Source organism: Thalassophryne amazonica, chromosome 4 (genome assembly GCF_902500255.1).
Source record: "Thalassophryne amazonica chromosome 4, fThaAma1.1, whole genome shotgun sequence".
NCBI lineage: Eukaryota > Metazoa > Chordata > Actinopteri > Batrachoidiformes > Batrachoididae > Thalassophryne > Thalassophryne amazonica.
In genome coordinates this window covers 68,717,591-68,743,844 of record NC_047106.1, presented here as the reverse complement: position 1 = coordinate 68,743,844, position 26,254 = coordinate 68,717,591, and the positions used below count along the sequence as shown (strand labels likewise).

The following is a 26,254-nucleotide window of genomic DNA, read 5'->3' as shown; positions in this document are numbered from 1 at the left end:
TACAAACTGCTCAGAGGTAACAACGTTTTCTGACTTTGCCAACTTGGTGTGGTATGATGAGAACAGGATGCCTTGAATTCAGTCAGCATTCTGCAAAAACTAATAATGGATCTTGGAATTACAAGGTGGAGATTTAACAAGAAAGTTAACAAGAAAGTCACCATAGGAACTAACTACCAGCCACATGCAGAGACACGATAGCCATGTTGCTGAACAGGCTTGCCCCAGTGTTGAAAAAGGGAGCATGTATTTTTTTGACCTCCGCCAACTAAGTTGGAGGAGGTTATGTTTTTGCCCCTGTTTGTTTGTTTGTCTATTTGTTTGTTATGAACATGCTGGGGACCACAATTTTTTATACATCATTATGAAATTTTTAGTGAAGATTCATATCCTAATAGGCAAGAAATGATTACATTTTCAAGGTCAAAGGGCAAAGTCAAGAAGAATTTTGGAAAATTAGAAAAATCCCTATCTTTAACATTGAACAGACTTTCAAAAATTCTTAACTCTGTTGAAAAAAATCAAATTTCTTTCACGTTTGACAGCATGATTGAGGATGGTATCCGGATGTTTAATCCGTATCTGATCCAGACTACAGACTGTGGCCATTTAAATTTAACATTGAAAACCCCATTTAATGTATATTTTACATTATATCTTAATCAAATGTGTCCCAATCACTCTCATTATTTGAAAGTGAGGTGCAGACTGGCACTCGCTATCACCTGACAAAGTTTGATCTGAATCTGATCTGGATTGTGGATTTTGTGGACACTTGAATTTAATATTGAAAAACCCATTTGGTGTACATTTTGCATTATATCTCAATCAAAAGTGCTTCAAGCACTCCCATTTGTGACAATGAGGTGCAAACTGTCACTCTCAATGAATAGACTAAGTATGATGATTTACAATATCAAGAATCAACGCAGGTTTTGTGCCTTTCTGGAGTAAAGTCAAATAGAATGCGCTGACCTTCTCAGCTCATATTTCACACACAGATATATCTGTGTGCTACCATGCAAAATGTTCACGCACACAGTTTAAAAACCTTAAGGACATCTTGTTGAGTTCTGTCTGACAGGAATCAAACAGAGGATCCTCGGGTCACTAGCTCGGTGTTCAAACCTCAAGGCCACCACCTCCTAATACTGATTTTAAAAAAAGACACATGGTCATTAAATAATGTGGATTTTAGACCAGCACTCTAAGCAATCAGATAAAAATAACATAAAAAAGATCCAGGAGCAATAACTGCACTAAAGGCAAAGTAAAATGAACAAGTAAGACTTTTCTAGTGAGTGTCTGCACGTGTTAGCTTGGTTTTCAGTCAAGTTTCAGATCTGCTGTGATGCTGAAAACCTCCAGCAGATGAAACACATTAAAAGACACTGAAAACATTCATAAAACATAACCTCATCTTCCCTAGACTCCACAAAACCACCGGGGAAAATGGATGGAGAGAAAAGAAGTAGGGGGGTTGAAGATTTACAATCCACTGCAGACAGTGATTCCCTGCGCAGCTGCACCAGTGCCCCGGGCCAGAGTAGACTATTAGATGATCTACCCTTTAACTTTTCAACACCCTCCTCAAGATAACACTGCAGGGAGAGAGCAAGACTTTCAAACATTTAGAAACGCTCCACTGAAAGTCACCGTAGGAACTAAGTACCAGCTACATGCACAGACACAATAGCCATGTTGTTTAACAGCCCTGTTCCAGTACTGAAACAGGAAGCCACACAGAAGGACAAATGAGCAACAAGGCTACAGCATATAAAACAGGGGAAAAAAAATTCTACCTAGACTCATGGGTGCTGGTGAGAAAAAACATTTTTGGACAGAAACTTTTTTGCCTTGGATGGATTGTACAGCAAAGCCGCATAACACGAGGGCCAAAGGCATGAAGTCTTCTATGAGGGCCTGGGGGCATGCTCCCATGGGAATTTTTTTTAAATGGTGCGTTTTGCTGCATACTGGTAGATTCTTGACAGACAATTCTTATTTAGAAAAATCAGTGTTCTCAGTTATATCTGAACAAGATATAACCCTAGAAAGTGATTTTTTTTTTTTTTAAGTAAAAAGTGTATCTTTGACTGCAAGACAAGTTGTATACAGTGATACCAATTTTTTATGGTACCATGATATCCCAATATATCATACTATAATAAGACATCCAAATTAATCTGTTTAAATAATTTTATATGTAATAATAAAAGCTTCAGATCAACGGTCATTCTCTACATCAAAATATGAGATCAAATAAAGGTTAACTATGATTTGCAGATATTTTCCTTTTTCTGCCAATGATGCAGACTTTCTTCGAATAGTTACCAACTTCAGTTTGCATTATTGCAGATGATTCCATTTCTTTGTGAATTTAAATATAAACAAATTAGCTAAATGGATACTACATGAAATGTATGAAATGATCTGACTCCAGTTCCCTCTGATATCATATTCAATATCTATTCGCAGTTTCCAGAGTTTTTCATTTACAGTGCATCCAGAAAGAATTCACAGCGCTTCAATTTTTCCACATTTTGCTGTTACAGCCTTATTCCAAAATTGATGGAATTCATCTTTTTCTTCAAAATTCTACACACAATACCATGTAATAATGACAATGTGAAATATATATATATATATATATATATATATAATTTTTGCATGTTTCAAACAAAAAGTCCAGTTCCTTGGATCAAAGACCGTCGAGGATTGGCACCTCGCTACTTAGCTGACCTAGTCATGAGACAGGTTAGTTTTACCCTACTGATGATGTGTTGTTAAAATAGTAATCCTGCTCAGTACGAGAGGAACCGCAGATTCAGACATTTGGTGTATGTGCTTGGCTGAGGAGACAATGGTGCGAAGCTACCATCTGTGGGATTATGACTGAACGCCTCTAAGTCAGAATCCTGCCTAGACGAAGCGATACCGAAGCGCCGTGGATTTTCGGTTGGCCCCTGATAGCTGGGGGGAGGCGGTGAGCACAGCCGCTCGTGACTGGACTGGGGCGCGGCCGGATATGTGGCCGCCCCTCTCCTCCCACGCAACTCATGTTTGTGGAGAACCTGGTGCTAAATCACTTGCAGACAACCTGATTGGCACCTCGCTACTTAGCTGACCTAGTTAAACCATATGTACTGACACAGGCTTTGCGTTCTCAAGATGCAGGATTACTTTGTGTTCCGAGGATGAATAAAAATTCTGTAGGTCACAGAGCTTTCTCTTATCATGCCCCTGTTCTGTGGAATGATCTCCCTGCATCAATAAAACAGTCAGATTCTGTGGAGACTTTCAAGTCCAGACTTAAGACACATTGACTACGTTTACATGCAGCCAATAACCCTTTCATAACCGGAATATTAGCAATAACCCGGTTGTGGATGGTCATGTAAACACCCGCAAAAACCTGAATATGCTCATATTGCGGTTTTTAAAAACCCAAATAAGACCCCTGGGTTACTCCTTTTCTAACCCGAATATCAGGTCATATAAACGCGCATCGGGATATCCCCATAGAAAGGAACATTATTTTGTGTTTTGTGCATGTCCTATCCACAAGGAATCTTGGTCTTTTGAGTATGGCAACTACTTGTATGCAGCGTGCGCAACCCACTGGACACCACAGAAACAGAGATAAACAGCGCATTGTGTTCTGCGTCCTTATCAGTCGGGCCGGTCGCGGCACCGCAATTGCTCTGCCTCCGATGCACTTACTGAGTCAGCGGGCTCGGTAAACGCTGCAGCGGGCCACTCACAACGCCCCCCTGTCTGCTGTGGGGAGCTGCGCCAAATCTGGCAACAGGTCCAGAGACTACACTCGCTGTTTTGATGCGGAGACAGCCCGCAAGGATAGATTTCTTGCGGAAAAAATCCACAGCGCCGCAGGGTCTCGGTATACTGCAGCCGCAGAGCTCCGTGGCCATGACTTGGATTCTTTGCGGGTCCTGCATCCGTACCCCCGGAGGCAGTGAGCGAAGAGAGAGCACACGCATTGTGTTCTGCGTGTGTCTGTTTATAATCTTCTCGCCCAGAAGAAAAAAGAGAGTGTTTACACAGGAGAGAAAAGTGAGAAAATGTTAATGCCTGTTTGAGAAAAGTGTGTAGTGAGGGGTTTTACACGAAGCAGGATTTGCACAAACGCCAGACCAAATCAAGCACCGGTGGAAGACGTGCGTCGCTGTTTAGATGGGGATATTCCAAATGATACCAGTGACCATCTATACAGGAGTAACTCTGTCTGCTTAAGCATGTAGACGGGTTATTCCTAATGATTCAGAAACCGGAATATTGACCTTATCCTGAATATTAACAGCATGTAAACGTAGTCACTTATTTTCCATTTCATATGGCTAGCATACTGGCATAGTATGTTACTATGCTTTTTACTCTTTTAATTCATTTTATTAGGAAACAGAGCGGGCTAGTGGCCAGTGGTCACCTTACTATTTCCTTTGTTTTTCTTGTTACTTAACGCCGACAAATTATACTGTATTTGTTGTCTTTCTGATGCCTGATTCAGTTTTTTTCTGTCTGTTTAAGGTGTCTGTTTTCTGTTTCTGTGCCCTCCTGTCCTGCGCACCGGCAACATTTCCTGCATTTTCATTTTGTAAATTTTTCAGTAAATTGTGTCGGTAGCATGGCCCAATTAGAGGGTCACCCCTTTGAGTCTGGTCTGCTTGAGGTTTCTTCCTCAAATCATCAGAGGGAGTTTTTCCTTACGCCTGTACCTGTGTGCTTGCTCTGGGGGTTGGTAAGGTTAGACCTTACATGTGTGAAGCGCCTTGAGGCAACTTTGTTGTGATTTGGCGCTATATAAAATAAATAAATTGAAAAATCGAAATATGCGCCTTGAGGCAACTTTGTTGTGATTTGGCGCTATATAAAATAAATAAATTGAAAAATCGAAATATAACACATGTAGCAAATTTTTATTTTTGTTTTGTTCCTGGGTACACAGTGTGTTTTCCTAACCTGTTATGCCTTAAATAAATAGAAAATAGCTGTTATTCCACAGACACTTTGCTTCTGTGATCAGGACAATGATATTTTGAAATTTGTCTGTTTTCAAGAATAATCTCGATTCGCCTTCACTACTACTGAGTAGTCTTCTAGAATATTCTTTAACTGCTAGAACTGTCCAGAATTTTCTAGAAGTTTCCAGAATTATCTAGAAATTTCAAGAAACTTTTAGAACTTTCTAGAACGTAAAAAAAAAAATAAAATCAAAGTTTGTGCTGAATGTAGTCATTTTTCCATAGACTTTAGACATAAGCAGTTGAAATATAACACTTAGAAGCCAGGAACAAAAATTGTATTACATAGTGTAATCGTTCAAGATAAAACGTAACGGAGCGCGCATTTAACAGCGGAGCTGTCGCTGGACTGCAGCAGGACAGCACACAGGACCCGCAGAGATGAACCTCTGTGCCCGTAGGTTTCACACACTGGCAAGTGGGGCGATCACAGCTGTGGGAAGGTCAGGAAACACCTGACGGAGACAGCAGGGCCTCCCATGATGATCCAGAGAGGGAGATGGGCCATAGATCCACAAGTCCGGAGACAGCAATTTGATCAAACGGGAATTATGTTTTCCCACAACTCCGTGTTTGCAGAACAGCTTCAGCCTCACCTAGACACCAGCTCTTGTCCCGCGCTTCTGTCTGCATCCGTGGGGGCTCCTGTATTGGTTACTGGCACTAGCACGGGCAAATGGCACAAATGGAGGCCACTGAAAGGGCAAATCACCAAAAGGTGAAAATGGACTCCCATAAACATAGAAGCTTGGATTTTAAGCAGAGCCTGATGGCCATACACTCAACAAGCAGCAAGACCATCGCAACCCAGCAGGATGACTAACAACAAAGCACACACAACTGTTACATGGATAGCAGCGAGGCCAAACACAAGTGCCATCTTGCTACTCCAAGATGCAAGCGGTAATTATCAATATGTTGTGACTAAAATAATGGAATCTGAATGTGAAATCCATCACATGATGGAAGACAAGCACCCATGTAGACTAAGGCAGCCTCACACAAGGCCCAATTGATTTGTATCATGCCAGAGCGTGATTGTCATTCTCTCCTGCTGATCTGCGCACACATTGTACCACACGTACCGTCCCCAAGTACGTTTACATCAACATGACCTGACATTTGTTTTGAAGAGCACAGTCCCACACGGAGATGCCAGATCCCTGTGAGAAAGATGAAATCATTTTTGGCCTTGACAGCCTTTTGCTTGCCTAATACAATAAATTATGCAATATGGGATTTATAAATCAATCATACTGCATGTATAACAAGAGTTTTACTGAGGCAGCAGATTCTAATGATCTAGCCCAGTGCACAGAACTACAATGAAGGACAGTTTGAATAGTATTTATTGTTCAAGAACTAATTAGCTGAGTTACAGCAGTAAACATGGCAAACAAGAAGGATGGTCTAAAATTCAACCTCAGATCTGGTACACAATAACTAGTATAAAACATTTTCAGCTTGGCTGAGGGGAAACACAGGAGAGTAACCCAGAACCATGCAGAGTTTAAAAAACAACTAAAAAAACATAGTTCATCAATAGTAACAGTCTTTGAAGAGATTAAGCAGTTGAATTGGCCAATACACAGAATGAGTTCAAAAACCATGAATTCTCATCACAATTCAACTTTATATATATATATATATATATATATATATGTGTGTGTGTGTGTGTGTGTGTGTGTGTGTGTGTGTGTGTGTGTGTGTGGGTGTAGCGTGAAATCACAACATATGTCACCCCAAGTCACTTCACAAGGTTAAGGTCTAACAGATTCCCATCCCACAGATTCCAAAGGAGGAGGAAGTGAATGACAGCAAGAGTGGGTAACATAAACTGAGTTACACTGTAACCAGAGCAAAAAATGGCAGGCCAAAACAGAAGTTCAGAACAATGGCAAAAGTCAGTAACATGGAGTCAATAAACACTGGAACAAGAATGCGAGAGAGCAGTGTGAAACCCAAAACAATCTGGCAAGCAGGAGATGTTCTGCATTTTTATCCGAGGCCAACATATGGCCATCAGGTATTGTGAAGCGTCCGTCCATCTGTCTGTTCGTCCGTCTGTCTGTGTACAGCATAAGTCCAGTTCTATTACTGCCACAATTTTCAAATTCACATGGAACATTCTTTGGACACAGACCTTGGATAAGTTCAAAGATGGCTAACCTTCACCTATTTTAAGAGGTATTATAAGAAGTTAAAATGTCACATTCTGTACCTAATTTTATGGCATTATCTTGTGGACATTAGCGTGGTGACCTCGCTTCCTGGTGTTGCTAGGTGCTAACTTCACTTTGTTTTTGGCTACAAATAACACCCTTCTCATATATTATGTAAAAGCTAGTGAGAAATAAACACTTCTAAAACTGAAAATTATATTTTTGTAACCCGATAACACCTCTGGAAAGATTTACAAAACATTTAGCAGACCTTAGAGTGGTGATGTCAGTTCATGGGTTTGCTAGCTGCTAACTTCACTTTGTTTTTGGCTGGAAATAACACCTTTCTCATATATTATGTAAAGTATAGGAAGACGTAAACACTTCTAAAACTGAAAATGCCATTTTTGGAACCGAATAACACCTCTGAACTGAAATACAAGACAATTTGCGGATGTTAGCATGTACGCTAACTCACAACTTCTATGGATCTAATTTGTCTCATAAATACTTGCAAATGCATAGAGGGTGATCTACAAATATTCCTTGATTTGCACAACTTCTGCTCTTGTTAAAAGCTCATATATGCGCACACGTCTCTTGCAGATGATATTAAAATGTAAGTATTGTTTTTGATTGATTGACTGATTGACTGATAGAGGGGCTTTACTGAATATGTATAAATTGTACGTAAGACAACAGGATCTTAATAATCAAACTGCAAATTATAAAGAACACAAGGCTCATGCGGCCAAGAGTATCTTAGCACTGCATTATATTTAAAGATTACAATTAGACCTGGAAGTGTGCAACTACACGAAAGCAGAGGTCAACAACCCAGAAGTGAAATACTAACTCAGGAGACTTATCAGAATAAAAGCACTACACAAAATAACAAGGAGTGAAAAGACCCACAATTACTCAGAATGACTATAACATAAGACAAAACGAGAAACTATATAATGCAATGCTAAAATACCTTCGGCCATATGAGCATAAAAATAGGAAACAGAATGTGACCTTTTGATCTCTTAAAATAGGTCAAGGTTAGCCATCTTTGAACTTGTCCCAAGAATGGTGAGGAAGCATGAGTCCAACTGAACCATGAACGAGACCTCATCTTCAAATGGGCCATGCCTGGGCAGGGTATGGAGTACTAGTCAAACGAACTGAACTTTTTTGTGGGGGGGGTCAAACGTGCTTGGGCACGGTACAGATCACCTAGTGCATGTATGACCTAAAAACACACCAAAACGAGTAGTGGCTGTGTATCCACTGGATCAGAACATGACATTCAATTCACGTTGTGGAAAATCACAGTGTATCTCAACGTGCAGTAAATTCAGAACAGCGATATAGATCTAAATTTAGATGTTGATATGGGTTTCGGTAATCCAGGTAGGCCATCTCTAAAGGAAGCTACACACCAAGCCAAGAGTTGGCCATCTTGCCTCATCTGGAGTTGATGATGCAAGTCATCTCTGTGTGTGTCCTGTACCTTCGACATGGCTGCACTTGTCAACATCAGCCTTTAGTGGCTTTTCAGTGATTCATATTGTTGAACTGGCATTACTTCCCATTGGTGAGAGAGTACAGTCTGATTGGCTGTTCAACTGCAGCTCATCAGTGCACAAGAAGCAAAACCTAAGTGACATTTCTGTAGTGTTCTGTAAGTGATAAACATTTAATCAACATCGACAAATACACAGTGAAAATGTTCAGTTTTGAACCCGTTTTAAACATCTTTTCGATGATGGGTGTGGACATTTTTTTAACATCAATTTCAACATCATCAATGTAAAAACACTCTCTTGGAGCTGATTGTGAGGAGTGGGAAAGCAGTAGATATACTGAATAAATGCTGCTTTGTATACAGTTTAGCTCTTCAGGGATTCTGGTTACTCTTTCTGAATGTCATATACAGATTAGAGCCACCGACTGTCATGGAGAGTTTACAATAGTTGGCAACAATGATTTTTTTTTAATTTTTATTTTGCATCTGTATACAACCACAATGACGTTAAATGAAACAAGATGTGTTTGTAGTGGAGGCCCCCAGCTTTAATTCAAGGGGTTTTACAGTGGCCGGCACTCACCTTAGTATTTCTTGTTTTTCTTGTTGCTTAATGCTGACAAATTATACTGTATTTGTTGTCTTTCTGCCACCTGATTCTGTTTTTTCTCTCTGTTTGAGGTGCGGCTCCATCCAGAGATGGGAGTGGGTGTCCTCTGCTGCAGGCCTCCCATCCTGTACACCAGCATAAACTCCAAAATTTCCTGTATATTTGTATTGTCTATTGTGTCTGTAGCATGGCCCAAGCAGAGGGTCACCCCTTTGAGTCTGGTCTGCTTGAGGTTTCTTCCTCAGAGTGACTTTTTCCTTACCACTGTCACCTGTGTGCTTGCTCTGGGGGTTGGTAAGGTTAGACCTTACTTGTGTGAAGCACCTTGATGCAACTTTGTTGTGATTTGGTGCCATATAAATGAAATAAATTGAATTCAATTGAAATTGGAATTAAAAAAAATATCACATTAACCATTTAGGAATTCCAGCCATCTGTATACACAGTACTTCCATTTTTATAGCTCAGATGTAATTGGACAACCTAAATATGAACATCATGTTTTTTGTTTGTGGGAGGAAATCCACGTAAATCATGCAAATGCTATACAGAAAGGTCCGACAGGAAGCGATCACAGGGCCTTCTTGCTGTGTGACAACAACGCAAACCACTAAACCACCGTGCTGATGGCAAATCATCACTTTCATAGCCAGTTTTCTTTAGATGATGCAGAAGATAGATACATGAGAATTTCTAAGTCAACAGAATATGTCTTCTACTTCATTTCCATCAATCATTAAGAAATAAAAACAGTATTGTACTCTACGATAAAATCTGTCTGGAGTAGGCAATTCTCCAAAACTGAGTGACTGTGTGAAGAGATAAGTAAGGGGAGCAACCAAGACACCTCTCATAACTCTGAAGAAGGTATAGGTCTCTGAGGCTGTGATTAGAGAAACTGTGCACTGTGCATCTTTTTGAAGGACATTCTTCAAAAGAAGGCATGAAGTTTCAGCTAAATTGGCACATGCGAGACTAGCACCAAAATCTGTCCTGCTTTCTTGGGTGAAAATCCTTTTTTGTTCCACTCTACCATGAAGTTACGTCTGGTGAAGATGGAAGCAAATTAAATGCTGTGCAAAAAATCTGCATAGGCTGGGAAGAAACCCTGCCAATAATCAGGCTTGTGTTCAATGAGTACTTTCACAATTCAGATTCAGTCAAAGGCTGCGATCTTGGCCAAGATTCCCAACCTGCTCTGGTCAGTGAGCAACAAGCAACTGGCACTGAATCCTGTTGAGAATGGCTTTTGCAAATACCCCATCAAGTCTATGGTTACAGTTCATAAACTGAGCACTTCAATAGACTCTAAAGTGCCAAAGTCTCCAGCATCTTCCTAGAAAATGATCACTCTCCTGAGCTACACCACAAGAACAGCTACCCTGTATTCTTGGAGTACAGCGGTGCTGCTCTGGACATGACACAACAAAAGTTCCTAGGTCTGAACATCATTTTACACTCACTGATCAGGATGATATTTGAGAAGACAAGGAGCCAGTCCACCACAGCAACTGCCACTCCCTTAGCACACTCACTACTGAGGTGACCAGATAAAAATTAAGTGTATCCAGCCACTGGAATGTACCTGCTTCCATGATACCCAACCTCACAGAGAGCTGGCACTGTAAAGCAGAGCCTTCCGAGCTCCTTGGACAGCAATGGAAGATGGTCATCATTGCTGAGTGAAAGAATGTTCCAGGTGTCAACCCGCATGAGCTGCCACAAGTTTAGACTTAGGCACTGCTGTTCAGTGGACAACTCCTCAGTACCACACCAGTCTCCTCCACCAAAGACAAAACCAGTAGTCCTCTGCAGTGTTTTGTTTTTTTCTTCTTCTTCTTCTTTTCCAGGGATGAGGATCCAAACTGCTTTCCCCCATCCTTTTTACAATGTGTGCTACTCAGACAGAGCACCGAAACAAGAGATCTTTTTTTCTGGTGTTTTATGTTTGCTCAAGTGCCAATCAATACGACAAACCCCCAAAATATCAAGGCTGGAAGACCACCTACAATACAGGATGCAGTTTGAGGTTATGTTCAGGATTGGGCACCAGGTGTCTTAAAAGCATATTAAAGTTTTCAGGAAATATTCCACAGACACCGAAGAGCACTATTTATAGGTCCCCAAGAAACACCATTTCTGTGCTTGTCACTTTAAATGGACTTGCTCCTACTTATCTAAAACAATAGACACCAGTATGAAGTCATTCTTTACATGTGAGGGTGGTGAGCACCATGTACACCGGTTATGCTAGTTGCCTGTAATCTTGGTGCTGTCTTCATTTATTTAACAAAGGGGTGTTAAACCTGGCATTTATGCTGCCAAAAAGCCTCCTCAGAAACAGCTGCAGCCTCCACTGCCTTCAGGAAGTCACATTCAATTACCAAAGATACAAGTGAACTCTAGTCCGTGACTTTTATGTGGAAACCTGAAATTATAATGTTTTACTTCACCACATATAATGGACGGAAGAAAGGAGCTACGTAGATGGAATGTGAACCCTGCTTTGTGAACATACAGTGAAACACAACCCCTGCCTCCTTTTGCAGACAAACTAATATACACTATTGTGGTTAGTGTCTTGCATGGACCAGAAACATTTATTTAAATCAATGATAGCAAGACACGTTTTGTCCCTGAATCGTCAATGGAGGTTTTGTTCATGGAAGTTTTGTTCATGGAGGTTTGTTCATTTAATCCTGCCGGAGTGCTGAAAATGAGTGACGTGGCCTGAGCTAACATAATCCAACGCTGGCAAATCCTTTATTGTGTTAGCAGTATCCATTTCAGCTTTTCAACTGCTGAAATCCAAGCGCTTATTTGCACATATAGCAAAGGTAGCTGGCTCAATGAGACTTAGAGAATGAACTATGGCTTGCTCCACCCATTGTGTGGTTCTGGTTACTTCACATACTTTGTGCTGGCATGTCGTGTGTGTGCGGGCTTCTTTTTTATGTGAGTGTCACTGTTGTCCGAGGTTTTGGTTCTAACAGTATTTGGCCAGGTATTCAATAATGTGCTGAAACTGGTCATGTTTGCTTTCAGACTGTTGTGTCCCTTTTGTTTCATCTTTAAACATCATCCATTCTGCATTAGGGATGAATGCACCGTATTCATGAAAAGATTTAACAACAAAGCCACACTGATTTTAAGCCAACTGTCAGAAGAGGAAATGAAAGGTGCTTACAGTGAGGTTCATATGGAGGCGGTGGGTCCCCACAGGGGATACACTCCATGTCTTGGAAACCACTTAATTTGGTCTTCCTGTAATATCTGTTTAAGAAAAAAAAAGACATTTTTAAACAATCAAATTTGTCAGGAACATGTTGTTAGATACTTTTAACTGTAACATGACTACACCATTGTCAACAAGTGAACATGCAGAAACGTGTCTTTGCTAATCACAATTTTTTAGAATGAGCTTAATAACACATTACACTGAGCAAAACCTCCAACACGACAGTAAAAATATGCTAATATATTAGGTAAGGCATATGACATAACACTGATTTTGGAAAGCAATTCCATCTATATGTATTGACAACTCTGAAGAACTTTTATTTTAGTGACAAAAACTACACCTCTGGTAGATTTAATTATGTCTACAATTTGCAGGTGTGCTCAAGTTTCTTCAGTCCTTTCAAAATTTTACATATAAATATCGAGGATAGAGTCCAAATTGATGAACGTTTCTGGAAATTACCAGATTTCCCTTTGTGGAGTGTATCACTATTTACACTGGACACTCTTTATTAACATGGTGCATTTGAATATTAATGCCGTATTAAAGAAAATGTTGACACCAGTTAGCATATGAGGTCATACCAAATCCAGCAAACATCTATGTTAGCATCAGGCACGGTTACTATAATATGCTAACACTAATAGTTAGCATTTTGCAGTTAGCATTTTAGTTAAGATGGCCCATCATTAGTGTCAAGTACCTAACAATATTTGGGATACATTGTGGTATACTACACCTTCAGAAAGCCAACGATTTCCAGAAAATTTTCATTGTTGCATATTTAATGCTAGTTTGGCTTATCTCCAAACAAGCTCTAGCAATAGCATCGTTACCTCCTAAAGAAAGAGACAAGTTGGGGAAATGCACACCCTACAGTAAAATCAGCTACATTAGATAGGTGATATTCCTCCTACTCGGAGCAATGTCACTGCAGGAAGGTGACATGAGCAACATAGACAGTAAATATGAAAAAACTGACTGTGGAACAATAACATTGCAATGAACTGTGCCAAGTTATACTAAATACATGATCAGTTCACAGAGTGTTGTGTATTTGGTTTTACACAGTATTGTACATTTAATTTCTGTATTCATGATTTTAGGCCAGTTTTTTCTGGGCGCCAACATCTTTTTTCAATTGCTTTAAATGAAAAAGAAGCACAAACAGCCTCCTCCAGGAAAAAAATATAAAAAACAACACTGCGCCAAGTGTATTTTTTCAGAGGAGACTGCTTTTAAGGATTTTTAAGTTGAAAATCCCTGAACTTTTCAGAAAGATGCAATGGCATCACTGCAGTGCCTTTTCGGGCAAATGGCAGGTTTATTTTTTGCAGATTTGTCATTCAAAATCTATCACAACAGAGACAAAAAAAAAAAACATCCTCATCTGTAATTTGGACAGAGGCTTGGTTCATTGCTGAGGGTGAGTACTTTTTATTGGCATATATTATAAGATAGTCATTAGCTATCTATTATCATAGAAATAAATCCCACAAGGAGCGCATTGTTTACTCCACTGAACTGCTGAAACTGCTGGGATGAAGTCTTTGTGGGCAATGTCTCAGCGCTGTTCCACCAGAAAAAAAAGCTATATGCACTTGTGGCCTAACTGCAGTAATTGTCTCTTTTCTCACCCAGGCAGACAGTCGCCACACACGGCATTGCTGGTGGAGGAACAGTTGCCCTTCTGGAAGCGGTTGATGAGCCCACAGTCTAGGCAGGGTTTACACTTCTGCAGACTCCGGTCTTCTTTGAAGCGATTGCTCCGACAGGGCATGCACTGGGCATCCTCTCCATAACCAAAGCCACATTCCTGAGAGGATTATTGAGAGAAATACACCGGGTAAGAGGTGGGGTTGGTGGTTTGGGGAGATGTGCAGCTGGTGAAAAAAGGACTTGAATGTAGACTACCAGGGGTCTGGAATTAAACAATGATCTCGGCTCATAGGATCAGGAGGGAACAATGGCCTGCCTCTTTTGAGAGTCCATCTTACACTAGCAATAATCTCCCTGACTCTCTCCGAATGAATGAGCATCCTTCCACCGCAAAACCCAGAAAGGCCAAGAATTTGAATAATAAAAGGCCGTGCGGACACCCACAGTTTTATTATTGCATATTAGTGTGTGTGTGTGTGTGTGTGTGTGTGTGTGCGCGCGTGTGTTTATAACTCCTTCATCAAGCAGACTCAGTGAGGGTCCTGTTGATTGAGAGGCCAGCAAGCAAAGGAAACACTTCAGTAAAGGGGAAGGATTATAGGGAAGTATATGAACAAAATGTGATGAATGCTCTTTGTGTTAAACAACTGAATGTGCTCCCCTTTCACACCGGGCCTGCTTTGAGTTGCGTCGTGCGGTGTCATGACTACACCACGTGGAAGCAACCTAGTGCCAAGACGATGCAGCTCAATGCCACAACACCGCAAGGGACGCAAAGGATGAAGCAAATCGGACGGCAAAAATTAAATATGTTTAATTTTTTTTTTGCGTCCTGTGCTCGACACAGAAATTAAGTGGTTTCAACGCAAGTCAGGGCAAAGCGACAGTACTCAAAGTGACTGGAAGCCACACCTTCACAATACAACGTTACCCGATGCCAATTTATGATTCCTGCTGTGTTCCATTGTTCCCAAAGTATAAATCACGCAGGATTGTTTTTATACCGTGTACACAATGCAGTAAAACTACACGCTCAAAGAGCACAGAAAAAAAATGCTGATTGCAGCCTGACTGCTACTGCAGCTCCTCGCTCTTAAATTCTCTCACAATTATGTTTAAATAAAGTCCATAAAAGTCCTGCTCACAGACTGATTGCCAGAGACGGGACATGTCCACATCCAGTAAAAAAGTCTGGACATCTCCAGTCCACTCGCAGTCGATTCGTTCACGCTCGCATATGTGAACAACTAAAAGAAAAAACTGGCTGGCTGCTGGCAGTTCCTCGCTCTCCCCTCAAACTCTCTCATCACTGTGTTAAATAAAGGACAAAAAAGGACATAAGTCCTGCTCACAGGCTGATTGCCAGAGACAGGACATGTCCACATCAAGTTTAACTCCAGACATCTCCACATTTACTCACAGATGGTTGGTTCGCGCCCACAGCTTGCAGTCAAAGAAAGAAAGATAAACTGTAACAGAAATCAGAGCGCAGACCTGCAGCCCTGGACAAGAATAAATATAAACTAGAAGAGAAATCAGAGTGCACAGTCTGGCTGCAGTCAGATTGTCTGCAGGTTCCTCTGCGTCCTCACCTCCTCCCCCCCCCCCCCCCCCCCCCCCACTGCGCGCACCTGACGCAGACATTCCTGCGTCGTCATGACGCCACATGAAGCAACTCAAAGCAGGCCTAGTGTGAAAGGGGCTTAAAAAGCACAGCTTCCTACTACTGTGTGACACAGAACTAATGAGAAATATCAAGTAAACACTTTGCCATCATGTCCCAAGCAGAAATCACAGTAAATGATATTATGCACCTGTAAAAATGCTGCACCATTCCCATCACAAAAGCTGTGATGTGCATCAATCAATCAATTTCAATCAATCAATTTTATTTATATAGCACCAAATCACAACAAACAGTTGTCCCAAGGCGCCTTATATTGTAAGGCAAGGCCATACAATAATTACGTAAAAACCCCAACGGTCAAAACGACCCCCTGTGAGCAAGCACTTGGCGACAGTGGGAAGGAAAAACTCCTTTTTAACAGGAAGAAACCTCCAGCAGAACCAGGCTCAGGGAGGGGCAGTCTTCTGCTTGGGACTGGTTGGGGCTGAGGGAGAGAACCAGGAAAAAGACATGCTGTGGAGGGGAGCAGAGATCAATCACTAATGATTAAATGCAGAGTGGTGCATACAGAGCAAAAAGAGAAAGAAACACTCAGTGCATCATGGGAACCCCCCAGCAGTCTAAGTCTATAACTAAGGGATGGTTCAGGGTCACCTGATCCAGCCCTAACTATAAGCTTTAGCAAAAAGGAAAGTTTTAAGCCTAATCTTAAAAGTAGAGAGGGTGTCTCTCTCCCTGATCTGAATTGGGAGCTGGTTCCACAGGAGAGGAGCCTGAAAGCTGAAGGCTCTGCCTCCCATTCTACTCTTACAAACCCTAGGAACTACAAGTAAGCCTGCAGTCTGAGAGCGAAGCGCTCTATTGGGGTGATATGGTACTATGAGGTCCCTAAGATAAGATGGGACCTGATTATTCAAAACCTTATAAGTAAGAAGAAGAATTTTAAATTCTATTCTAGAATTAACAGGAAGCCAATGAAGAGAGGCCAATATGGGTGAGATATGCTCTCTCCTTCTAGTCCCCGTTAGTACTCTAGCTGCAGCATTTTGAATTAACTGAAGGCTTTTCAGGGAACTTTTAGGACAACCTGATAATAATGAATTACAATAGTCCAGCCTAGAGGAAATAAATGCATGAATTAGTTTTTCAGCATCACTCTGAGACAAGACCTTTCTAATTTTAGAGATATTGCGTAAATGCAAAAAAGCAGTCCTACATATTTGTTTAATATGCGCTTTGAATGACATATCCTGATCAAAAATGACTCCAAGATTTCTCACAGTATTACTAGAGGTCAGGGTAATGCCATCCAGAGTAAGGATCTGGTTAGACACCATGTTTCTAAGATTTGTGGGGCCAAGTACAATAACTTCAGTTTTATCTGAGTTTAAAAGCAGGAAATTAGAGGTCATCCATGTCTTTATGTCTGTAAGACAATCCTGCAGTTTAGCTAATTGGTGTGTGTCCTCTGGCTTCATGGATAGATAAAGCTGGGTATCATCTGCGTAACAATGAAAATTTAAGCAATGCCGTCTAATAATACTGCCTAAGGGAAGCATGTATAAAGTGAATAAAATTGGTCCTAGCTCAGAACCTTGTGGAACTCCATAATTAACCTTAGTCTGAGAAGAAGATTCCCCATTTACATGAACAAATTGTAATCTATTAGATAAATATGATTCAAACCACCGCAGTGCAGTGCCTTTAATACCTATGGCATGCGCTAATCTCTGTAATAAAATTTTATGGTCAACAGTATCAAAGGCAGCATTGAGGTCTAACAGAACAAGCACAGAGATGAGTCCACTGTCTGAGGCCATAAGAAGATCATTTGTAACCTTCACTAATGCTGTTTCTGTACTATGATGAATTCTAAAACCTGACTGAAACTCTTCAAATAGACCATTCCTCTGCAGATGATCAGTTAGCTGTTTTACAACTACCCTTTCAAGAATTCTTGAGAGAAAAGGAAGGTTGGAGATTGGTCTATAATTAGCTAAGATAGATGGGTCAAGTGATGGCTTTTTAAGTAATGGTTTAATTACTGCCACCTTAAAAGCCTGTGGTACATAGCCAACTAATAAAGATAGATTGATCATATTTAAGATCGAAGCATTAAATAATGGTAGGGCTTCCTTGAGCAGCCTGGTAGGAATGGGGTCTAATAGACATGTTGATGGTTTGGATGAAGTAACTAATGAAAATAACTCAGAACAATCGGAGAGAAAGAGTCTAACCAAATACCGGCATCACTGAAAGCAGCCAAAGATAACGATACGTCTTTGGGATGGTTATGAGTAATTTTTTCTCTAATAGTTAAAATTTTATTAGCAAAGAAAGTCATGAAGTCATTATTAGTTAAAGTTAAAGGAATACTCGGCTCAACAGAGCTCTGACTCTTTGTCAGCCTGGCTACAGTGCTGAAAAGAAACCTGGGGTTGTTCTTATTTTCTTCAATTAGTGATGAGTAGTAAGATGTCTTAGCTTTACGGAGGGCTTTTTATAGAGCAACAGACTCTTTTTCCAGGCTAAGTGAAGATCTTCTAAATTAGTGAGACGCCATTTCCTCTCCAACTTACGGGTTGTCTGCTTTAAGCTGTGAGTTTGTGAGTTATACCACAGAGTCAGGCACTTCTGATTTAAAGCTCTCTTTTTCAGAGGAGCTACAGCATCCAAAGTTGTCTTCAATGAGGATGTAAAACTATTGACGAGATACTCTATCTCACTTACAGAGTTTAGGTAGCTACTCTGCACTGTGTTGGTATATGGCATTAGAGAACATAAAGAAGGAATCATATCCTTAAACCTAGTTACAGCGCTTTCTGAAAGACTTCTAGTGTAATGAAACTTATTCCCCACTGCTGGGTAGTCCATCAGAGTAAATGTAAATGTTATTAAGAAATGATCAGACAGAAGGGAGTTTTCAGGGAATACTGTTAAGTCTTCAATTTCCATACCATAAGTCAGAACAAGATCTAAGATATGATTAAAGTGGTGGGTGGACTCATTTACATTTTGAGCAAAGCCAATTAAGTCTAATAATAGATTAAATGCAGTGTTGAGGCTGTCATTCTCAGCATCTGTGTGGATGTTAAAATCGCCCACTATAATTATCTTATCTGAGCTAAGCACTAAGTCAGACAAAAGGTCTGACAATTCACAGAGAAACGCACAGTAACGACCAGGTGGACGATAGATAATAACAAATAAAACTGGTTTTTGGGACTTCCAATTTGGATGGACAAGACTAAGAGTCAAGCTTTCAAATGAATTAAAGCTCTGTCTGGGATTTTGATTAATTAATAAGCTGGAATGGAAGATTGCTGCTAATCCTCCGCCTCGGCCCGTGCTACGAGCATTCTGGCAGTTAGTGTGACTCGGGGGTGTTGACTCATTTAAACTAACATATTCATCCTGCTGTAACCAGGTTTCTGTAAGGCAGAATAAATCAATATGTTGATCAATTATTATATCATTTACTAACAGGGACTTAGAAGAGAGAGACCTAATGTTTAATAGACCACATTTAACTGTTTTAGTCTGTGGTGCAGTTGAAGGTGCTATATTATTTTTTCTTTTTGAATTTTTATGCTTAAATAGATTTTTGCTGGTTATTGGTGGTCTGGGAGCAGGCACCGTCTCTACGGGGATGGGGTAATGAGGGGATGGCAGGGGGAGAGAAGCTGCAGAGAGGTGTGTAAGACTACAACTCTGCTTCCTGGTCCCAACCCTGGATAGTCACGGTTTGGAGGATTTAAGAAAATTGGCCAGATTTCTAGAAATGAGAGCTGCTCCATCCAAAGTGGGATGGATGCCGTCTCTCCTAACAAGACCAGGTTTTCCCCAGAAGCTTTGCCAATTATCTATGAAGCCCACCTCATTTTTTGGACACCACTCAGACAGCCAGCAATTCAAGGAGAACATGCGGCTAACTTCACATTTCTCAAAACAGAGTCGCCAATAACCAGAGTTTGATCCTCGGCGGGTGTGTCATCAAGTGGGGAAAAACGGTTAGAAATGTGAACAGGTTGGCGGTGTACACGGGGCTTCTGTTTAGAACTATGCTTCCTCCTCACAGTCACCCAGTCGGCCTGCTTTCCCGGCTACGCGGGATCTGCCAGAGGGAAACTAACGGCGGCTAAGCTACCTTGGTCCGCACCGACTACAGGGGCCTGGCTAGCTGTAGAATTTTCCACGGTGCGGAGCCGAGTCTCCAATTCGCCCAGCCTGGCCTCCAAAGCTACGAATAAGCTACACTTATTACAATTACCATTACTGCTAAAGGAGGCCGAGGAATAACTAAACATTTCACACCCACAGCAGAAAAGTGCGGGAGAGACAGGAGAAGCTGCCATGCTAAACCGGCTAAGAGCTAGTAGCTGCGCTAAGCTAGCGGATTCCTACAAACACACAAAGTGAATAATGTGTAAATAATTTAGAGGTGATTCAGCAGAGGGAGTGCTTTAGTTAAGGCACGTGAAGATTACACTGTGAAACAAATCGTTATCTAGTTAACTAGATCAATCTAACTGCGCAGATTAAACAGCTAACAGATACAGAAAAACACCGCTGTGCTCCGGAACAGGAAGTGATACAATACCGCAGTGAGAGCCAACCACCAGTAGAGGCAAGCAAGAGTCAAAACTCTTAGTGCAATAGGATGTTATTCATTTCTTATTTTGGAAGCAAGCGGTACACTCTCTCCTTACGATTTCTAGCAGCTGACAAGGGGGGCAATCCTCAACTGCATGCTTTGAAGAGGATACACTGTTCACTAGTTATAGAATATTACGGTCAGCACAGTCATCATCTTATGACAGTTAAAAAAAAAGTGCTTGGCTGTACTTCAAACAGCAAAGGAAGCTGCATCTCTAGCTTAAATCAGTCATGTTGCATGAAATAAATGTTTTTCAGAACACCCCTATTCATTTTAGATACTCAGGCCTTTTGAATATAAAATTTGATGACAGAATGGCTTAATGTGCATTTTAAAGCAAATTCCGTGTGACTTAATTCTCATGTATAAATGTAATAGACAGAACAAAAACAGCTGCTTCGACAGATGTGGTAATCAACTGTGTGATAGGACCCATACACGGAAGACGACTGTTTTTTGTGGGAGTATTACAGAGCCGCATAAAAGTCTGGCATACATACTACAGCATTTTCAGTCACTTTCAGTGGTTTCACGTGTATGCAGATATTTCTTGATGTTTACGGAACACTATTTGAAAATGACAAAAAAAAAGATCGTATCTGTTTCCATGTGGACAAGGCCTCATACAGTCATTCATTTTCTATAACCAATTACTCAGATCAAAGGTCACTGGGGGAGCTGGAGCCTATCCCCACAGTCATAGCGCGAGAGGCAAGGTACATCCTAGACAGGATGCCAGTCTGTGGCAGATGACTATCATCTCCCCTTTCAAATTTTCACAGACTTCCAGTTCCTGAATGAGTTCATTAAAAATAAGTCAATAAATGTGTGCGCTGATCCATCTGCAGTGCACAGACAGTGTTGTATTGGTGCTACGGGAACTGGGGTGCTGTCAGACCTGGGCAGTGGGTGAGTGTGAGAATAGGAGATTGAAAACATTGGATTTTAACTTATCATGTTAACATCTCTGTAAGATATCTTGTAAATCACTTCAGAGGTATAATCTGCTTCCAAAAACAGCATTTTTAAAGTTAGAAGTGTTTATTTCTTTCTAACCTTTACAAAATATTAGAACAATGCCAAACATTACATTTACACAGCAATGCAGCTGTTGTGGAGCATATTCTGCCAATTTAGATCATTTTGTTTGAGCGAGCAATCATCTGATATCATGCTGTCTTCACTCAGATTAGCAGTTGCCTTGTTGCCTTGCTCGGCATTTGTATAAAATAGACTTCTCATCTATTTCAGCCCTGCCTAGCTGGCGGCATTGTTGTCTTTTGTTGCTGCAAAAATGCCCACTCTGATTGAACATGAATGGCAAGTTGTCGCTTTGCCTCTGTCGTTTGTAGCAAATCTGACCATCAGGTGAGCTTTTCCTTAACATGTCTTGACCTTATAGGCCAAGCTTCTAGAGACACGGATGTCACTGTCTATGTTAATGTGCACCTAGCCCCCCTGGTCCTAAGTGGTTTGCTTCCAAATGTACACTGTGTGGCACATGACCCTGACAAGTTGCTTTATTACCCTGTCTGGTTCTAACATCTAACATCATCATTTATTATCAGCTCCAGAACAGCTGCACTCTGGTCTTCCAGTGTTCACACACAGTTCCTAGACTGCAATCCCAAGTCAGGAGAAGAGACTGGGGAAAGCTCACATATCATTAAATTGAAGGTCAACTTCAAATGGGGTTTCTGCCTTCTCTTCTCTCCTCACCCGTGTCCCATTTCACTGCCTGGGCATGCAGTCCTGCAGGAATGTGGGCATGAGAGTCTGATACGGGGGCTGGGTTTTGGGGAAGCAGGCTGGCAGCACATAAAAAGGGATGTCAGAGGCAAAGATGTGACTGTATGATGGCACCGCAGAGTCGGACTAGAAGACAAGGAATGTACCAATGCCAGCCAAACACACATGAGCCGGACACTGAACTGGTCTGAGTGGAGGTGCACCAGCTCACTGTAGACTGCAGCAGCTGTTGATATAAATGATCCATATAAGGCTTTGCTCTCCAGCCAGGCAAGGAACAGTGGAGGTGGGGAAAGACAGGGAGGGAATAGGGAGAGACAGAGAAAGCGAGAAGTGGTGCTTGATGAGTGCTAAAGAAGAGAAAGGCAGAATAAAGAAGATCTGGCTGCCCTCAGTTGCAAGCCATAATTTTTTCTTTCTGGAAGAAATGAAACAGATAGACCTATGCCCCTGAACCTTGAAAATGGGTTTTAGTAGAGTGATGCCTTCTTAACAACTGATGACACCTCTCTGCGGTTCTGTGCCCCACTTACACATTAAGTAAGGGCTCCCTGGAGGATTCATCCCTGTTCAACCCACCACTGGCACAAGCTGTGCCCAGGAGGCACAACATGGCACGCACGATGGGGAACAAGCGCAAAATGGAATCAACTTCTGATCCAGTCAGGATGACACGTGGAGGAGTGACCCCTCCATCATGGAGGCTGTGTTTGTCAGCAGGATATCTAAAATGAACATGAAGGCGTTTCAATGAAACTTGTTGGAGGTTGATGAGGGAGATCTGACTATATTTTGGTGAGGATCCAGTTCAATGGATGAATGTTGCTTTTGATCACTGAACATCTAGCCTACAATCAGGATGACTAGTTAGTCCAGCAATGAAGATCTCTATTATTCCTTTGATCCTGATTTGAGGATCAAAGCAAGACAGACAGGTGGCAATAAAACATAGCCTCCATTAAGGAATCATCAGAATCAATGCTTGGTGATCAGGGTCAAAGATCACTGATTAGGATCAGAGCGTGGTAATCAGGGACAAAGATCAGGATCAAATCTCGCTGATTAGGATCAAAGATTGGTGATCAGGGTCAAACGTCAGGATCAAAGGTGAATATTCATTATCCAATGATAGTCTATTCATAAATGTACTGTGGTTCTTATCTAGAAAATTATGCAGTTCTGGTGTGCGAAAATGGGGTTTTCTTTTTTGGTTTAGACAGGGGTGGCCCATTAGAGTAGACCAGGAGTGACCAACCCTGTTCCTGGAGGGCACCTGTCTTGCATGTTTTCTAACTCTCCCTGATCCACTCCCAGGCAATTAACTATCAGGTATGCTCAGCCAATCAATAGCTGAAAAACACCACTTTAAAAAAACAGGTGTGACATGAGTAGGTTGACATGGAAAACATGCAGGGGGCTCTCCAGGAATAGGGTTGGTGACCCCTGGAGTAAACTAACAATTAGTTTGGTTCAGGGCTTAACTTAAATTGGCAGAGGTATGTGATGTACTGGTTACCCTTGTAGTTATTTGTTTGAATCCCCCCACCCCCACCAATCTCTGCTAATAGAATTCCAAAGCCAACTTTCTTCACTATCAACTTCCAGCTGAAAGAATATACTCACTGATGTCAACAGTGATGTTGAGAAAATTGATAAAAGTGGTCTTTATTATATTTATCTCCAAGTTAACATAAAACAGTCACACATTACCAAAACTACCTACTAAATACTCCTGAAAAAAACATTTTTAAAAAAGGTAAAATGTCTTTCCATAATACCCCCATCACACATAGCCAGAATGAGGCTGAATGGCATCAGAATGACAATTCGGCCCACATCCGGAAAGTGTTGAGTTGCAGTTCGAAAACATTCTGACAGCCATCTGTGAGAGTCCACACAGTTGGTTCCAATCACCCAACAGACAGACTGTGATGCACATGTTCAAAACCCTCTGGGCGCCATCAAGATGGGACACCTATCTGACAGCGGTCCATGTGCAGTCTGAAGACCATCTGACTGCAATTTACTTATTCTGATGGCAGCAAAACAGGATCCAAAATGATTTGAGCACACACTAAGGACCTTCGAGATGGATCTGGCACAGCAAAGCCTGCCGGTATCATCTGCATGTGCCACGTATAATAATGTCCACTTCCAATGCTCCCTGTGACCTGTGAAATATATGTGGCACACATTCATCATGAATGAGTGAATGTGAACATCACGCTATCAAACCAAAAGCACTGTACGCTACTGCGTGTACGTTGCCACATATCTGAACAGGCTTTTATATCCACAACAGACCTCACAGTACAGATATTTGTCCATTTCTTCCCATGGGCAACGTAAATAATGTGAACTATTGTTTCCATCATATCTGTATATACCCCGGGCAGCTGCCTCTCCATGGTCTCATGCTCAGTAACGCGTCATTGCACGCGTCAGGCTCGGAGCTGAACGGATCTCACTGCTGTAATATACAAATTATTACTGATCATCTTCTAACTCTGGAAGAGCTATGACTTGGAACTGTTGTGCCAGGCCGTGACAACATTAATAAACATGAATCTCACCTCCAACAACGGTCCAGGAGTGTTTCACAGCACGGATGTGGAGCCAGGGCCGCAGCCTGTGGTTAAAATCCTCTCACCCGGCTCCTGTGTGCTGGAATCAACCTCGCAAAAATAAATCCCATGTGATAATCCAACCATCGCGGTGTCCAGAGTTGTGTTGTGCTGCTGAAGTGAGTCAAAACACACACACAAAAAATTAAAGTTCCCTGGAAAGGCTGCGTCTGACGCATGGGACAGCATGGCCCACTGCCAGCAGTGTCCAGCAGCTGGCAACGGCGTGCACGTGCGCCCCCCCGCACACACGCATAGCTGCTCATCCAGCTGTTATGAACACACACACACACACACACACACACACACACACCCAACAATCATATAATCAGTCCAGCACCTACTCTATGCACACACACACACGCAGGGACTGTGCAAAGGGAGGAACACAGCGCTCCCTCCCACTCTGGTCCCATGTTTGTCACCCATACGTTTGGACATCGGGCAGTCTGCAGCGCCTATTATGGCCGTCCGACAGCAGTCTGTGTCTGTTGTCTATATATGCCTTGGTTGCCATCGTGCAGGTGTGGACGAGGTAATCCGGATGCGTTCTGACACTGCTGACCACGCCTCTTTCCCTCCCGACTGCATCCGACGATGGAAATATTTGCCGTGTCGGCCTGGTTCCTGCACATTCCTGCTATGTGTGACAGGCGCTTTACACCTGGGTAAAGTATAGCTCAGTTCGTAGAATAGAATGTCCATCAATGGAAGGTTTAGTGGGTTTGAGCTGATTGCAGATGAATGTCAAAGTGCCCTTGAACAAGACACTGAATTAAAAAAACAACAGGACGCAGTACCCCATCAACACCACACAATCATTAGAAAAAGAAGTACAAAAGAAGAAGCTGACTTTTCATACTCCTGTTTCCAGATAACTCTCCAAAAGGATTCTATTAAATAAATTTAAAAACAAAGTACAGTAGGAGCATGCACACCATGATTATCTCTATTAACCAATAGAGAAGGTTTTAAACACTGGCAAAGAGGTCTTTGTTCAGAAGACAGGCAGACCTTTGTGATGTCATAAGGCAATCTCTTGAAATGCCAGGAAAAAAGAAATTATTTTGAATCAAACCCAGACCAGATCGGCCTCTAAATTTAATCAACCCTTCAGTCTCCCAGTGACAGCTCTCGCTCTCTCTCTCTGTCTCTCTCTCTCTCTCTCTCTCTTTTTGGAGTCACTGTGTACAGTCACACAGGAAGAGTCACATGACCCCCATGCATGTTGACTGGTGGAGATAAACTATAATCACCACCATTTAAATCCAATACAAAGCAAAAAATGCATTCCAGTGTTTTGCATTTGATTTCATTGCATGTATATCTTTTTTAGACTTCACAGAGAAGAAAATCAAACAATCCTTCAC

The 26,254-nt window shown here is 41.6% G+C and overlaps 1 protein-coding gene across 3 annotated transcripts in view; it reads right to left on the bottom strand.

The window, feature by feature from the left end:
- LOC117508328 (tumor necrosis factor receptor superfamily member 19-like) overlaps positions 1 to 26,254 on the bottom strand; it is a 109,364-nt gene that overhangs the window by 58,509 nt on the left and 24,601 nt on the right. For all 3 annotated transcript variants that reach the window (XM_034168065.1, XM_034168063.1, XM_034168064.1), the window contains exons 4-5: positions 14,206 to 14,384; positions 12,515 to 12,600 (exon numbers count right to left, since the gene is read on the bottom strand). In XM_034168065.1, the coding sequence (XP_034023956.1) occupies positions 12,515 to 12,600; positions 14,206 to 14,384 (265 nt within the window). The remainder of the gene's footprint in view (positions 1 to 12,514; positions 12,601 to 14,205; positions 14,385 to 26,254) is intronic.